The 17604-nt window shown below is 42.5% G+C and overlaps 1 protein-coding gene across 1 annotated transcript in view; it reads right to left on the reverse strand.

Moving 5' to 3' along the window:
• stau2 (staufen double-stranded RNA binding protein 2) overlaps positions 1-17604 on the reverse strand; it is a 78104-nt gene that overhangs the window by 43296 nt on the left and 17204 nt on the right. The window contains exons 6-10 of the mRNA XM_053412042.1: positions 16655-16814; positions 11926-12033; positions 5312-5524; positions 4814-4951; positions 1821-1949 (exon numbers count right to left, since the gene is read on the reverse strand). Of these exons, the coding sequence (XP_053268017.1) occupies positions 1821-1949; positions 4814-4951; positions 5312-5524; positions 11926-12033; positions 16655-16814 (748 nt within the window). The remainder of the gene's footprint in view (positions 1-1820; positions 1950-4813; positions 4952-5311; positions 5525-11925; positions 12034-16654; positions 16815-17604) is intronic.

The following is a 17604-nucleotide window of genomic DNA, read 5'->3' on the forward strand; positions in this document are numbered from 1 at the left end:
GCTAAGTGTAACCAGAAATGTCTCTCTGCTTATTTCCAGTAAAGCACACTCTCATTAATCTGAAACCTTAGTCATGAAATCATGGTGGTTTATGGGGCTAAAAAATTAAACCATGCAAAGAAGTGGACAGGAATTTAATAACTTTCAAAAATGTCCTTGTCGACAGTTGTCACAGGGTTCAGCATTGACAAACACGTGATGAGCTGAAGCTTAAGAGGTTTTCAGGGGTAAATACACAACAGGCCAAACTGAATATTCAGACTGTTTAATATGAAAATGAAACATTAAATGCAAACTGTGTTGTGGTTTCTATGGAGAATAGAACTCAACCTCACAGTCATTCTGATAAGAGCAATGTGTCATCCTTTGGCTGTATGGTATGGCTGTCTGAATAAGATATATGCAGCGGCACATATCTAGCTAATGAGCTGTCGGGGGATAGCTGAAGAGACCTAGTTGTGTAACATCATCTCTATCTAAATATGCTCCCTGGAGCTTAAAAACCAATGGGGTGAATAAAGATGATGGTGATCAATGGCTGCTTGAAAAACACGCTCGGTTCAGAGGAGCTGAGCAGGTTACATAAGAGAGGTCAGCAGCGCTGGGATTCGTGATATGTCCAAGGATCGCCGTGGTATCAGTATTTCATGAATTCTGCACGAGGCTGTAGAGATATAGTGTATAGACAAAATAATGATGGTGCATAGAATTTCTTTTTATGTAATCCTTCAGCATTCAGCTGCATAGGCACTCACCGACCAGCATCACCATCCCTGGAGCCCTGCGGCTAACATGTCCGGAATACCAATTACAAAACGTACTACATGACATTTCAGAGTAGGAGTGTGTGCGTGTGAGTTGTGTGTGTGCAAGCAGGTTTTCTCTAACATTACAAGACAAGGGTGCAGTGCCTAAGCATTATTGCACAGCAGGACCGAGAGTGAAAGAGCGACAGTAACAGACAGCTGCCCACAGACGCCCTTGAAATATGTTGGTAACATCATGTTTGTTCCCCGCCTCACGTTACAGTTTCAGGAAACATGTGTGGGTGCATCTCCTTGCAAATTGAGTGCATCTCCTTGTGTGCAGGTCAATAACACAACAATGTGAAAGCGATCAATTAATCATTGAGCACACTTTTGTCCTATCCTTCAAGTGAATGTGTGAGTGGTATGTGGAAAAAGAAACAATGCCTGTTGTCCAAAATTATGTAATATGTGTAATTATTTAAACAATGCACAACAGCCAGTTAGTGTATGCTCAGATTTAAATAAATCGATTCTTTAACAATGAATTGACTGTTAAAATAGTTAAAAGTAGACACCATGTAATTGCAACTTCCATGGTTAAACACTGATATAATACATTTTCTGTAAATGAAAAGATTCTTTATGCTCTAATTCAAAAATGAAGTTAGGGTTACGTCTAGAATCGGGTAATTTGATTATTAATCAAGTAATGAATGGGCATAAAATTAAACAGTAACAACTTTCAAAACCATGAATCACTTAATTAATCATTATTAAGCCACAACAATAATTCACTGATTCCAGTTTCTTTGATGTGAGGCTTTGCTGTTTTATAATGTTGTGAAACACCACTAGCAAATTGAAGACACCATAATGGAGCAATGACATTCTACAAGGTAACGGATTGATTGAAAAATAGCTTAAATTATTAGAAGCCTTCCACCTCAATGTAAACTATGTGCTGACAGTAATCATGCAGTACGACAAATGAATAATTACACAACCAAATGGAGTGGTACGGATACCAAGTTGCTCCAGAAGATGTGAGTCAGTGCAAAGTGGATGTCGTACCTCGGTGGGGCTCTGAGGGACTGTGGAGGCCTTGTACCCCAGCTGCAGCAGCATCGCCTCGGCCGCGTTCCGCTTGGCCACTTTCTTGTTCGGCCCTGTTCCCGTGGCAACCTCGTTATTCACCTTCACCTGCATGTGCACGGATGCGAGAACAGACATGGGAGGAAAACACACTTGTAAGTGCATGAGACACACTTGCCCGGTTGACACTAGATCGCACAGTTTTTCCGTGACTCTGCTTTAGTTTCACACTTTCGGTCGACAGCACTTTGCTCTCTGCCTCGAGTCGGCCGTGCAATTTGCATCGCACACGAAGGCTCCCAGTGAAGTGTTTGTTTTCCAGTGATCCCAAAACATTGAATCTGTCTTCACAGAATGTAAACAGATATTTCCAAGAGAATATCAGACGTCGTTATGTTATGCAAACAGACAATTACACTGTACAAATACCATTGGGGGAGCCAAGGCCTGTGAAGAGCCAGGCCTCGGTGCACTTATTCAAAGTGGTCTGACATGCTCACTGAGAGCTGGTCTGCATGCATCAAGTAGGCCACGACTTACACTGAGCAGGACGGCCTCAATAAATTACCAAATAACTTAAATAAACACAATTACTCTTTTATCAAATGTTACAGGATGATCAGCCCCACAAAGGCTACGGATACAAAGTGGAGCCTCTTTTTTGACAAAAGATGTGAAAACAGAGACTCATTTGAGCCCTGCTGCCTGCCGAGGGAAACAATGTGGAAATTTTAGAAGAGTGAGCGGATGGCACAAAAGAACGCACACACTCACAGGGCTTAATGTGTGTTTCAAAGAGGCATGGAGAATAGGTTAGAGGCTGAATTACTCCCCGATGCTAAGAGAGGCTCTGTTCCTCATGTGAAAGAAAAGATTTACGGAAGGAGAAACAAAGAGTGAGAGTTTGACTGAGAGAGACGGACACAGACGGAGACACAGCCGTTAAAATGTGCATAAATTAACATGGACTGGGCTTTGCTGGTTGTTTGAAGAGCAACAAAGCTAAGAAACAGAAACAGACATTGACTTGATTTAAATACACACACTGTACCAACAACAATGATCTAACATGCTTAACATCTTATATTTGTCTTTCTACCTAAAGAGACAAACGTGTGGGATGGAGCTGTTATCAACACTCACAAATGTAGACATTAGACTGTATAAATAGATGGACAACGTTTCTCCAAGTAATGATAAATTAAGCCAAAATATCACATAAACGACAGCTACCGGTTTGCCCCAAAGACCTAATCTGGAGCCATAGTCTGTACCGTAGAGATCGGGAGCTGGAGCCAGGTTAGCGAGATCCCATCTTTTCATTCCCTTAACCAATTGTCAAACAGCCTCAACTGTCAATCATGACATTTCAAACCCATTTTTGGCATCAAGTAACCAATTAAAATCAAACTCACCAGCAAAATGCTCTAATATCCATGTGATAAGAACTACAACTTTCACTTGCATCAAAACTTTGACTTTTTAGTGTCTTCCATGTCCCATCCACTAACATATCGGTTTGCCTTCACTTTTGGGGAACAGTCAAGTCGTTCCATCTTTTTATACAGTCTATGATGTAGACTATAATCTGGTCTCTATGATTCCTGTTATAGCTACAAAGCACTTACATGAATCACAGTAAGACCATATAAAAATGACATATTTACTATTCTTAAAAGCCTTTACAAATTGTTCTTGACTGGATGAGTCATGTCTAATGGTGAGCAACTCATTACAGCATGACGAAAACTGAATGAAAACGCGAAACTGAATAAATGCTTTTTGTTTGTCAATGCAGAATAATGCCTTGATCTTTTTATAACTAAATGAATAGCGTTAATGACCTGAGAAAGACTGGCAGAAAGGATAGCAGAAGGGAATAGATGAATTTATGTTTCGACCATGTAGAAGTAATACAGATAAAATGGATACAAGTGATGTTAGTAAGAATCAGGCAAATCTAATTTAACGATGAGATTACAAACCCAGCCATGAACTAATTGACAGGTTTGCAATAAACTGTGCTCTTGTTACATAAAGATTTGGCTTTTCTTATCCGTGACCTCAAATACAGTAATTCGTGGAACTCTGAAACGGGTATGTAGCATCTCTTAAGGTTCCTTCCACATACAAAGTCCCTGTTCTGTTTACTGGATTAGTGATAAACAGCAAATCATCTGTAACTTTGTTATGTGCTAAAGGTCACTGCTGCAGCGAGACCATGAAATCTTATTCCGTTAATGAACACTGGCTCCCTACTACACCACCACAGTCTAATGTGTAATTCTGAGGTACGGAACACCATGTGTGTGCTTTCTTTACATGCAGCAACAGCTTGAAATCTAAATCTACGAGTATAAAAGAGTTGGCTGCACCACTGAGGGACAACAGGGCTGTTAAGATGGATATGAATCTATTTGAGGTTTAACTGCATGTAATAAAAATGGTGAATATTTAAAGGAACATTTCAGGGGGGAATTGGTTGGATGAGAAACAGAGGGGCGGAGAGAGGAAGAGGTAGAGGAGAAATGGGGAGGGTCAGATATCATAACATTGTAAAGAGTAGGATTTCTAATTTAACTATAAATGATCTTCTACATACACAATGGTATCAGAGCTGGGAGAGCACACATGACAAAAATAGCAGACCAGAGCATGGTCCCGGGAGGAAACTAAGAAACCTGTGCTCTTGTGGAAATAGGTTATATAATGCTGCCGGCTTCCTTTGGTCAGACGGAGAGGGTCTATTCTTGCTCTCGCCATTGGCTTGTTCTCCCAACATGGTGATAAAGCATCATCTTAAATATATTCCTACTCATACTCTGATCATATCATTAATCTATGAAGGTAAATTAAAGCATATTATCATTTAGCTCCTGTGCTTCATGGGCATATATTGTCTAAAACCCGAAACCTGGTTTCTTACAAGAGCATATACTGTGACAGGATTATATAAGATATGAATCACTGACCTGCATGATGAACTCCCGGCGTCGGGGCATCCCCCTCTCTGAGAGCAGCAGGTACTCGGGCTCCTTCTCCTTCTTGGCCTGTTGAATCTGGGCGAGACGACTGATGGGGTTCATGCCCTGGCCATAGTCTGGTCCCGTCTGGCAAAGAAAGAGGAGACACATGGTGATTGATTTCAAATGTCAAATTCAATTATCGCCTGGTCGGAAGTGTGCTGATCTGATATAAGGGATGTGTTCCTTTCAAAATACAAAGCACTTCATAGATTCAAGGAAATATTTATGATTCAACTGTTTACTTCAGCGCCACTGACATAGTATGATTATGTTGTCCTAAAGAGTATGATGATTGGTCAGAAGCAACACCTCTAAGTCGACTGCATCTCGACAGATGCCTTGAGAGTGTCAATCATGTTCCTCTTGACCATTTGATTTCACAGAATAAAATCAGAGACGGCCTTTCCACCCACACGCTTGCCTTCCCCTGCCCAGCCATTGTACCTTGAGGATGGTTTTGGTGCGTTTCTTGTAGTGTGTCTTGGGTTTCTCCACGGCGGGGATGAAGGGCAGCTTCTTCAGGTCCTGCAGAATGGTCAGAGCGGCGCGCTTTTTGGACAGCTTCTTGCTATTTCCTTCACCATTGGCAGAGAACTCCCCCACAGAGACACGAGTCAGGAAGCTTTTCATGTGCGGGGGGCCGCTCTCCTTCAACACCTGGTGACACAAGGTGGAAATGTGGGACTTATGTTAATAAACATCAAGTTAATTTTGTGTTACACCAGGTTGGTCCCGAAATGTTTTACAGAGGGAAGACGGATAATAAATCTGTCTGTCTGAGCGTTTTTGGTGTGTGTGATATGTGTGAGGGTGTGTGTGCAGCGCGCTCTGCGAACAGCTACACCAGGTGGTCCAAAACATCTGCTCTTGATGGTCACAGTGCTACCCACCCATATGTGTGTGTTATTCATATACAAAACACACACACACACACACACACACACACACACACACACACACACACACACACACACACACACACACACACACACACACACACACACACACACACACACACACACACACACACACACAGATGCACAAACACATATGAAGAGTAACATGTTCCTAGATGACAGTCCCTGGTGATGAAGGCTCAGTTTCCTTCCTCTAGTTTCTGGTCACCTGGGAGACCTAAAACAAACACCGGCTGGCGTTAGGTCATGCTTCTGCAATCACATTCACTTCCTGTGAAGTCCAAGAACACTGTGTGTGTGTAGCAGGTGGGTTTCTCTCAAACCTTATTCAGAAAAACACACTGGTGGAAGAGTTGGGTTACACACACTTACTGAGTCCAACAGTACGTTTTCAGCTATTGTGGACGCCTTTTCAACGCGTAGCTTTGCTGACTTTCTCCCCCTGTAGCTACAGCTGCTGCGTGGAAGTGTTTCTCTAGACGTCCACTAAACTCTCTTTCCTGGGCCCCTCTCCCGCCCGCCTTCATTCGAGTTTAATTTCAGGTGCAGACAGCACAAACTGTAGCGATCAGATGCAATCTACAAGCTGTTCATTTAAACCCAGTGACCGATCAAACTGATTAAAATGATGAGCGGAACCTCAAGAATTCCCCAGATACTTCACACATCAACACAGACTAATACCAGACCACGAAGAGAACAAAGGACGATGTGCGCACACCGTCTCTTCCTCGCGACAACAATAACCTCGCAAACCAGTGTTTTGTTTGATTAAAATAAAACGTTATGGTAGGTTCTGTAAATGAAAAGAGACATCACGTGAGTCTGAACACAAGTGGACAGCGTTAATTTAGTCTGTTCACACTTTACATTCAAATAAATCCGGGCTATGCCTCCTGTGACCTCTTAAATCGGATCTCACGTCCCCACTCCATATGCAGATGAACACGTATGTAATTACTGTTGGCAAACATCAAGCTATGTTGTTGATTTATGGTGAGACTGGCAGGGGACGCAAGCAGAGGAGCCAGTCCTACATATGTGGCCCAGGACGGATTGGCATTCACACAAGAAGAATGTGGCCATATGCGTCCTGGACCACCTTCTAATTGTGTTTGAGTGATCAGTTCTACTGTTACAGTGGAAACTATCAATAAAGAGGTTAAAGCCATTTATCTGCTGTGAAATTGTGTGAATATGGTTTCATTAAATGTAGGCTGAAATATTTAGGTTTCTTTACTGTATCCCTGTAGGTACCTGCAGGACATTCAGGTTAACACTGCTGACACTGGGCCTCATGTTTGCTGTCAGTGTACCTGTCAGCATTCCTGCACTATGAGTGTAAGTACACAGTACGTAAGGATGTGTTTTCGGCTGTTAGCTTGGACAGCGAGTGCTCCAAAGCTTCTCTCCAACACTCTTGCACCCGGGGGATGTACTCTGGTCTTGCTCATCACCAGAAAGGGGAAACGCAACATGGCAGCTTTGTGCACATTACCACATCCAATGGGACTGGATACGTCCCATTTCTGACTTATTTCAGCTGTGTCAGGGGTGTTGATAATGACAGAGTACATCACCGGGCACCAGTCGGCAGAGATTATATCACTTTAGAGAAAATAAATATGAGCTACTAACAAAATATAGATGCGTCTTGGTTACCGGCCAGCAAGCGCATAGTCTTTAAAGATGAGTCGTCTTCTGTAGCTGTGCTCACTTAATCCCTTCTTCTTCTCCGTACTCATCATAGACTCCTTCAAACATGTGTAACTGCTCAGCCCATGTGGTTGTGCAGGATTGGTAGGTTAACCAAGACGTAAACACTCATGCACCAGAGAATGGATTTGCACACAAGCTGGTTTTCCCACACACAAACACAAGCACATAGAAAGATAAACAGTTTCTTCAAGTTATGGAAACCAGGACGATGTTTGCTTTCTTTTCCTGATCATCCAAAACACTTGTTTGAGGGTGAAATACCGAGAACTTGCACGAATAAGTGCTGCAGTGATAAGATTTAGTTGTGCTTTGTGAAGGGAAAACAAAAGGGAAGAACTCAAACGTGGCCTTTATAGGTAGATGTCTAGTCGACAAAGCCTATGAGACAAAGTGCGTGTCTGTGCACACATGTCACACACTCCCGGCCCAGGATGGCGGCAGACGAGCTGCAGTCAGTCTCCTGGCAGACGACACGGGATCTGCGCCACGCCGATGGGATTTCAGCACTTTCATTTATCTGCACACACACCCACACACACACATACATGCAAACAAACACACAAACACACCTGTCTCCCTCCTAATGACAAGGATCAGGTTGTGCACAGGAAACACTTGGTAATTCAATGTTGATGTTTTTTTTCTCCAGTCCCCTTCTCCTCTTGTCTCTTCATCTCTTCTTTTACAAACATGGGAGGCCTTCTCTTTGGCGTCTTATGGAGACATTAATACCCTGGGCAGACGGAGGATACGTGCATGCGAGATCTCAGGTACTCTTGAAGAGGAGGCTATGGGAGCAGGGTAGGACAATGGTGGGGACTGGGAGAGGGAAGAAAGACTCTTTTGTGACGAGTGGTGGATGGACAAGCCCTGAGGGAAGCTGCTTCTTGTAAGATGGGTGGTTCTTGGCTCGGACCCTCTTTTCTTGTGTCCTCCTTGGAAAAAGGAGCCTCCGATCCAACACACAAGCTGTGATTTATAGATTGGTTCCTCTTTGATGCTGACATCTGTTTGATATTGCCTGACGGGCGGATTAAATGAGCCAACTGCCTCTCAGGGTGGCGGCGACCCTCATCGTTGCAGAGGGATGAGAAAGCAGACACTCGTTAGCAGTGACTCACGAGTAATTTCATGCCCGAGTGAGGGCAGGGATGAGATGATGTGAAAACATGGCCGCTGCGAGCCGAGTTCACACGAGCGATGACCATTATAGTTCTGTGTAAGATCCATGAATGCATAACAGCATACAGTCCATGCATGTGAGCTTATGGTTGGCGGTGTGGAAGTGCAGCGTTTCTTCTCAGAGCATCAAAGAAGACACGGTAAAGAGGAGGAGACATGGCAGGACAGGACAGGATATGAGGCCAAACTTTGTCTAATGAGTTATAGTGTAATGGATCCAAATGGGCAAAAAGAGACGTGTTATTTATACTTGGTCTCGAGCCACAGCGTAGTGGCAGTGTGAGAGCATATTGCATGCAACACGCTGATTGAGGGTGAAAATGAATCTGCTGGAGAACCATGAGGAGTATGAGGGGGAGAAAGGGGGCATGTTATGCCAAGAGAGGGAGACGATGATTGCAGCCTGGCCTTCATACGGTTTAGTTTGACATGGCACAGAGAGAAAATGTGGAACGACTGATATCCAGAGATGGATAAAACAAAACTAATCAACATCTTCATGTGAAAGAGTTTTAGCAAAAAAGAAAACCAAAAAGAGAGAAATTCAGGAAACAAGACTGTTTCCTGCTTCCTGTCTCTACTTTAAATCATGGAAATCTAGTTGAAGCCAAGAAAAGGCTGAACGATCCAAGCAAAACACACATTGTCACAGAATACACACAAATTATAATGTGTGAAATAGGCAAAGATTATTGGCTGTTGACATAGATAGAGATAGATGGTGAAAGATTGACAAAGTGGGAGAGAAAGCACAGGGAGAAAAAGTTCCTGATTTACTGCTCATCAGACAGCGGTAATGAACAGCCAGCCTCTAGACTGACAGCGAGCAGATCAGAGACTGATTGGGGGAATGTGGCTGTGGTCTGCTTTTGAAAACCGCAGCTCTCAGCTTCCAATTTGGAAGGACAGAAAAATTAAACTGGAGTAATTGCTCACAGTGACAAAGACATGGCAGATAACGAATCACATCAAACCAGATTTAGCAGGCTGAAATTATTAATAGCAGTTCCAGGAAGGACAGCCATGTCATGCTCTGATGAGCAAGTGTGTTTCAGAACAAAGATGAGCGAGAGGAGGGGGTGTCAAAAGGGAGGACTGGACCACTTTCCAGATAATTTTTCCAGTGTTGTGTAAACTCTTATTAGCAAGAAAAGTCAACAGACTGAGCTGAGTCTCCCTCCCTTCCTTCCATCCCAGCCTCCATTTCCTCTAACCCCCATCTGCCGATCCCCGTAGCCTCAACACGCTACCGCCCTGTGTGTGATTTTTGGGAGTGATGGTAGAAGAGGTGGAAGGGAGGGATTCTGTGGAGGAAGGGAGGGGGCACACAGAGTAAACTGAGCCTCCCATGTTTTTGGCACCTTGCAGAGTACAGAAGAAGAAGAGGGAGCAATGAGGGGAGAGAATTTTGGATGAGTCAGCGAAGATATGGCGAAAGCCAAAGAGAAGAGACCCAGCAGGTCATGTGAGGACAAACTAAAGTTTTTGGTGGATTTCGAAAAGTTGTGGGCACTGGTCGCGTCCTGGAAGGTCCAGAGGATTCGAGCCACACAAAACCCAAACCTTGAGCAAGGCAGTGGAAAATACCAGCTGTAGATTGTAGCAGCACTGGGCAGTTCTCAGCTCAGTTCATCAATGTCACCAACCCTCTGCCAAAAGCTTTTCCCAGAGAGGCAGGTCTGAAAAAGATTATGTTCTTATCAAACAGACACCGCCGTGGCTGAACAGGCAAGCCAGCACTGAGGTGGCTTGAGATTGATTTCCACTAATGGTCACTGCGTGCTGGGTGTTGAGCCGACAGTGAATGTACTCTGGTGAAAAGGTAAATCCCTGCTAGGTTTCTCTTGTTTTCCTCAAAGGCCCAGCAAAAGGGGTAACAGAAATGAAACCATAAAATTTGCCACGCACTGTCATTTTTTGACTGCCGACAACGAGACCACATGAAAATCTCTCCATGGCGGGAAACGTTGGAGCGATGCAGCCACAGTCAGCGGCAGGTGTGTGATGAATAACACGTCGCACATGCGAGAGAGCACAAGCATAACTTGTGGTCAGGCACCGTGCTAATGTTAGTTTTGTCAGATCACATCCATCTGGTAGCACTTTTATATAACACATTAAAATGAAGGTAATTTGACGCTTGATATTCAGCAGCTGCTGACTTTTTAGAACCTTTTTTGAGAACAATATCTCCTCTGCAAGAGTCTCGAGTAGAGAAAAAAATATTGATTTGGTTAATGACCTCATCGTAGACAGTTCAACCCCTCAACAATGTGCTGGGGTTTACAAACATAATGAATGCCACAGCTAAACATAGAAAATGTAAATAAAAATATAGATTAAGGGCGGCAAAATTGGTGAGGAAGGTAAATAAGTTTTGCAACAAAAGATTGGAAATGTGTCTTTACGTTTCATTATGTTTTCTAAATGTGTTTGTAAGTATTTAATCTCGTCTTTTCTGCTTTTCTGTGTGTGAATGAACTGTCACTTTTGTTTGCTCTCCCGCTCAATAAATTGCCTCTTTGGGGATGAATATTATAAAAGAATTTTGAATTGAAATATCTCAGTCCAGGCAACACTAATCGAAATTAAACATATACTATAGATATAAAATTTACAAAAAGGGATGAAAGTCAGCTAAATTCTCTTTTTAGAGGAATTCTTTTTATATTTAAGAAGAGTTTTAATAACTTCAATACTTACACATTTTGTACGACCTTACATCCCATTTGTCTTTTTTGCTTCACAGGAATTTACAGGCTGACTACTGAAGGGATTATTGCTACAGGACCGGGTGATCCACATTGATCAGCATCTTATCAGCTGAGTCACTGGGACCACGCAGCCAAAACCCATACAGAAGCCTTGAATCTGTCTGGGAACTTAACACCATGAGGATTTCCACAAGCCTTAAAATAGAGTAATCCAGTTAAGGATTCCTATGAGCAAATTTTTTCATTTTTAACTACGTCAAAGATAAGTGGCCTTAGTTCATATTTCATCATTGATGAGGGTTAAGTCTTGATCAGTGTAGCACAGTGCGAGTTGTTTGGTTTATGTTATCATTACAACACTGTGGTATTTCACAATCTGAGGTGATACATCATGACTCCTCATATATTCCCTAAATACATCGTCTTATCCATTCATTCGTTCCTGTGATAACTTCCAGGAAAATCAAGACAATTCCGTGTCACTCGTTTGTGGATGTGATATTTCAACTGTCGTGTCTTTTCTCACCTCAAAGTTGACAGACAAATTCCTCTTGAGGGCAATTTCGTAGACCAGGCTGATCTCTGATTTGCTGGCATCGGTACCTTCCTCAATCTCCCCTTTCTCTTCTGGGCTCTGGGAAAGAAAAAGAAAAAACACTGGTCAAAACATTAAAAAGGAGTCAGACAGAATAGTTATTACTCTAATTTGTGTCACCTCTGGGTATAAGGTGTTTAAATGGTTCTGTTTTGTTCCTTCTTGTTCTTATCTTCAGGTGTAGTAGTTGTCAAGTGGAGAGAAAAGCTGGTTTAAGGGGAGTATGGCTCTCATGGGAATGCTAATGAGGCTCTTCCAAGCCTCAAACATCATTTACAGGGGATTCAGGTTTGTATTTTGGTTTTACAGTAAATTGGAAATACACATACCCTGAATAAGTGTGTACACTGGTAAACCCACAATATGTCAGGTAACATTATTTATGTGGATACAGCTGCATTACAAATGCTAACCTGTGAGGCATTTTCATAGTGTGGCATTATCATAGTGAGTCCACTGGGCTTTAAAGTGAGCTAGGTGCAAGGTGTTCTCCCCATAGCATTCCCAGCAAACGCAATAACAAATCCCATAAGTGTTCTGCAGATATGAAACTATATTCAGTCATAAAGAACACTTATTGCTTGAGGCCTGCTATGATGTTCCTTCATGTGTGAATATTTCTTTAATAATTTGGACCAATACAGAGATTTTTTCTTCAGAATTAAAATGAGGTAAATGGAAACAAATGCATTGTTTTATTTTTTATTTTTTTTACGATTCTGAAAAATAAAGGATTATGACCCCAAAAATGGTGGCACACATCTAACCAAGACTGTTCCACATCGCCCACATGCAGCGTGGATGTCCGCCAAGCTGCTGCAACAAGACGCCTGTCTGTTTTCTGTCGAAGATCCTTATCTGAGACGAGATTGAGAACTCAGTATCCCTGGACATGACTGGTGGTCCTCCGTCTAAACAGGAAGGTCTCTCTTAAAAAGGGGTTGGCCACTAAATTTGAGAATTATCGTCTATAAACTCTCTGTTCCTGAGTCAAATTATCATTTGTGAACATCAAGAACTAGATCTCCCTCAAAACAGAAACTGGAGAACAGGACCTCATAACAAAAGGGTTATTAGGGTCAGTGGGAAAGCACCAGCAGATTTTATTGGGATAACTACATATTTGTTGGATCCAGATCGAACTAACAACATTGCTTGTGTTAAAAAGAATTCTTTCTTCTTTTTTTTTTTCAATCCACAAAATTAGCCGCCCATGACTCTATGAAGTAATTGTGGACTTGTTACCAGATGGCTCTGGTCTGAGCTCTCATTCAGTTTAATCTTTTTCGAATTGCAAAGTTAGTGGTTTAGATATGGATCAGATGGAGTAAATCTGTGGGTATGATTTTCAGGGATTCTATTATTTGCTAAAGTAATACTACTTATCCCTTCTACTAGTAAAGACACAAATCCCTCGTTTGCACCATAGAGATCATATCAGTCATACATTGGCTTTTTGGTGCCAATTGTCTATGGGAATGCAGATTGCCGTCTCGATCTTTATCTTCTCATGTCCACCTCTTTGTCTGATTAAGTCTGAATGGCTGTGGATGTTTCCCTTTGGGCACCTTCCCTTCTCCTGCTCCTCATTGTGTGACCCGATACGTGGCATGATTCATACTGCGAGATCTCTTGGATTTCACAGGTAACAGTCACGTGGTCTGACGCACCTACCGCACTGGGAGCAAAGACTTCACTTTGGCAAGAGGTGCCCTTTGTTTTGTGCGTGCCGAGACATACATTATCTGCCTCTTGTGCTGTCTGGATGTATGTGCACATGAGAGAAACCTGAGAGTGATTCAGTCCAAGGCACCTCAGCCCTTTCTTCTGCTTCTCTTCTTCTAATTTCTATTCATGCTTTTTCATCCGCTGACATTTCCAGCGTTCTTGATATTCATACCAGTAATAGCTTGACCCCTCTCAAGGCGGCATTATCAAGTCACTGGGTAGAAGAGTGGGTATTTATGTTCAAATTGGAATGACCGAGTAGTTCCTTATCCTTCCTGTGACAAAGACAGATAGGGGCTAACTCCTGGTGCTGCTTCGACTCATGGATGTGATGGACACAACCTTCAGTAAAGAACTAATACCCAAGCTCCTATTTATGGAAATCTAATTTATGGACGTTTCAAGAACAAAAGACAGTTTTATACATTGATCCAGTCTAATTACTGTCACAACATTAAGGACATTTTCACTGTTAACATTTGATCTGGTTAGTTCTGATTTCACATTATAATTTAGGCAGCACACAAGACCTGTGTGTGACATATGTACGTTCTGTCATCATCACCTACGTTGGCTGCATCTACATACACTTAACATTGATTGGTTTGCCGCAGTAAGGTTATGTAACACTTACAGCATCACAAACTCACACTCGTCGTGTCAAATATTTTATCGTCAAAGGCGAAGACTGCAAGCAATCCTGGAGGGACCAGTGATGTTTCCGCTTCTTTTTCTTCCTCTATTGTTTTATTCTGTCTCAACTTCCTGCAATTGGTCCGATTCACCGTCTTTTGGTCTGGACTACAAAATAATATTTTATGTTAATCGTGCAAACGGTGACAGACGTATTTACAAGTTGATGAGCTGCGAGGCGGCAAGAGACTCACAAGCAGACAGATGCCTGTTGCCTGTTTCCTAAGGTGAAATCAAAAAATATATAAAAAACGACTTCCATTTGTATTTTTGCACAACACATTTGTTAATCATTAATTCAAAAATGTTCAAGGACTTGTAAAGAGCCTGCATGTGTTGCTCTGAGACATTAACACTGGTCCTGGAGGAGCCACTTGAATGGACAGTGACTGTGGGCGAACAGAATGCTTCACATTCACATCTATGCCCATGGGAAGGGGAATGCTTTTCCATAATTGGGGGAAAGCATCTACATCAGAAGGATCAAAAGGAGCAGCTCGCAGTAGAAAGAAAAGCATCAGTTTTTGAAAAATGATTTTTTTAAAGACAAGGTACAATTTCACAGACCTAAATATAGCTTCCTTCCCAATAACCATGTCAAGACCATGGCACCTTTCTTCCAGGAGCCAACTGGGTTTCCCAAGACAGGACGTTCACTTGTTTGACATCATGTGTCCTTATTTTTGTAGAATAGCCAGCATCTTAAAACCCCTGGCGCTGGATTTATGAATTAGTCAGTAGTTTTATTACTTTGATGATATTGCTCGAAGCTGTGTGAAGATGGAGATGTTTCTTTTGTGTTTCCTAGGGTACATAGTGTTGTTTAACCTGTGTATAAACACTGTAATTAAAGCGGCACTGATATTTACCTGTGGTCTTCCTCAAAATAAAAGGTTTGACAACCCAATGGTGAAAAAGAACACTTTTAGCCTGAGGGTGTCCACATATGAACACATGCACGAGCACACACACCCACGCACTCGTGGAGACAGAATGACAGACATATACTGGAGACACAATGTGCCTCAATTTGTAAAGCAAGACTCAGAAGCAGCGGCGAACAAAGAGCTCATTTATGAAGGCCGACGCCACAAGACAGCGAGTCAGGCAAGTGAGAGGAGCCAAAGCGTTTTGAATAACCATCGGCGATGCCAGGCGTTGAGGATATGGGGTAATTTGATTTCCGGTGGGAGATGATAACAACAGTTAACAGCTATGCCTGAGGGGAAACTCTGGAAAGGTACAGTGACATTGGGAGTAGGCTGAAAGAAGATAGAACAAAAAAAGACACAAGGAGCATATAACACGTCCCCACCAGTTGCAAACTAAAACTGTGGAGATTAGAGGGCCTAAATTATACATTAGAGTAATTAGAGATGAGGTGGATTTGGATTCAATCTGATGAAAGCTGGTTATGCATTAATCTTAGTGACTGCAAAAAAATATACTGCATAACACTCTTTAGAGGCTCTCGAGGGGGAGGTCCAATAGATCAGCGGCACAAATCCGGACTTTTCATTAAGGGAAGAGTTGTCAAGTTGGACGGGGTCAAGTAGAGAAAGAGACAGTCATTTGAGGTGGTCACAAAGAGATTGAAAGTGCAAGGAGAGGTGGAATGTTTGAGTTGAGAGTGGAATCGACTTTTAGAAAGAAAACGAATGACAAACCATCAGGTTTTGTGTTCATTAATAAATGTAGAATGTTCACATTTGAGCTACACAGTTGAGCTAAGTCGATTATATCACAAACCGAACACTCCACAGACAGACATCTCATTTTGGGCAAACTTATATTATAATTAGTAACAGTTGCCAAGGAATGTGACGGTTGTCAGAATAATGCGCGAGGAAACATTGAGTACAAGTGAAGAAACTTCCACTGTGGTTTCTTGGAGAACAAGAATAGTGTCCTAAGGATAGTAAGCGTGAAATGAGGAGAGACAATGGGGACACGCAGCAGAGGACCAGGTCAGAATCGGACCAGTGGCCACTGCAGGAGGACTGAAAGCATCCGTGTGCGAGATGGGCCCCCCCCGATTTCAACATTTTTTGTTGTCAACAAATTTCGGGCTTTACCAATATTTAGCTTTTGTTAGCTAGAGAGAATTCCATGTGTTAATGGTACTGTACTGAAATTATCACCGTGGGATTCCCAAAGAATAGGTCAACAAGCGCATGTTAATACCACTATTAGTATGAGTTTAGTGTAAGATTATATGTGTGTGTGTGTGTGTGTTTACCTGTGGTGGCCGTTCTGGAATAGGTTCATTGCGCAGGGCTTCCAGGGCCTTCATGGCAGCGCTGTGTCGTGCCGCTTGGCGGGTGCGTCCGTCGCCAATAAACTCATTAGTCCCCACTGAGAGCTGCACATAGAAGATCTTAGGAACAGGATAATGGTACCTGGAATGAACAGAAAAACTAAATTGAGAAGGGAACATTTATATTCTTATTAAATAAACTGTTTATCTCAATATATGAGGAGCAAAGGGATATAAAGAGGGTTGTTTATATCCTAAACGGAGCATTTTTATCTGACATAAAAACAGATGAAAAGCAAAGGAGGCGAGGCTCCAACTTTATGAGCCAAGTTATCACACCATTTAGAGCGTTCCCAAATTAAAGGCCCATCACTTCATCAGGGTCAATTACAACACAATGGCGTGTTGGCCAACCACTTGAGTAATGTCTTGCTATTGAATCTCAGCTTAGCGATGCCTAACAAAGCACAGGGACATATATATCCCCTCCTCTTTCTTCTTGCTCTGCACATAGATTTTCCTCTCTTTCTTTGGGTCGTGACAAGAGCGGGACTGGGCTGTCACCGAAGAGATTTAGGGGTCTGCAAGTCCGCGTGTGTGATACCCCCTCCTGGGTCAGGGGGAGAATGGCTGAGAATGTCTGCCGGTCCGTGGACATGGATGAGAAATAGTGGGAACGCGAGAAAGGAGAGGATTCCCAAGTTTTTCATATCCGTCTCCCTGTCTCCTTTCTTCTCGGCAGGGATACACTTATATTCACATGGACATACAGCCACCGTATGTGGCAGACACAAACGGCTAGCAGCAGTCAAGATTTATTGGTATAGAGTTTTAACCAGAGACTATACAATATTTCCGTGGTTGGTCAAGGCAAACCTTGATGACGATGTGCTGAAGAAAGCTGACACTAGCTTCACAGAAATGCTTCCATC

The sequence above is a fragment of the Pleuronectes platessa genome, chromosome 20 (genome assembly GCF_947347685.1).
Source record: "Pleuronectes platessa chromosome 20, fPlePla1.1, whole genome shotgun sequence".
In the NCBI taxonomy this organism is placed as follows: Eukaryota; Metazoa; Chordata; class Actinopteri; order Pleuronectiformes; family Pleuronectidae; genus Pleuronectes; species Pleuronectes platessa.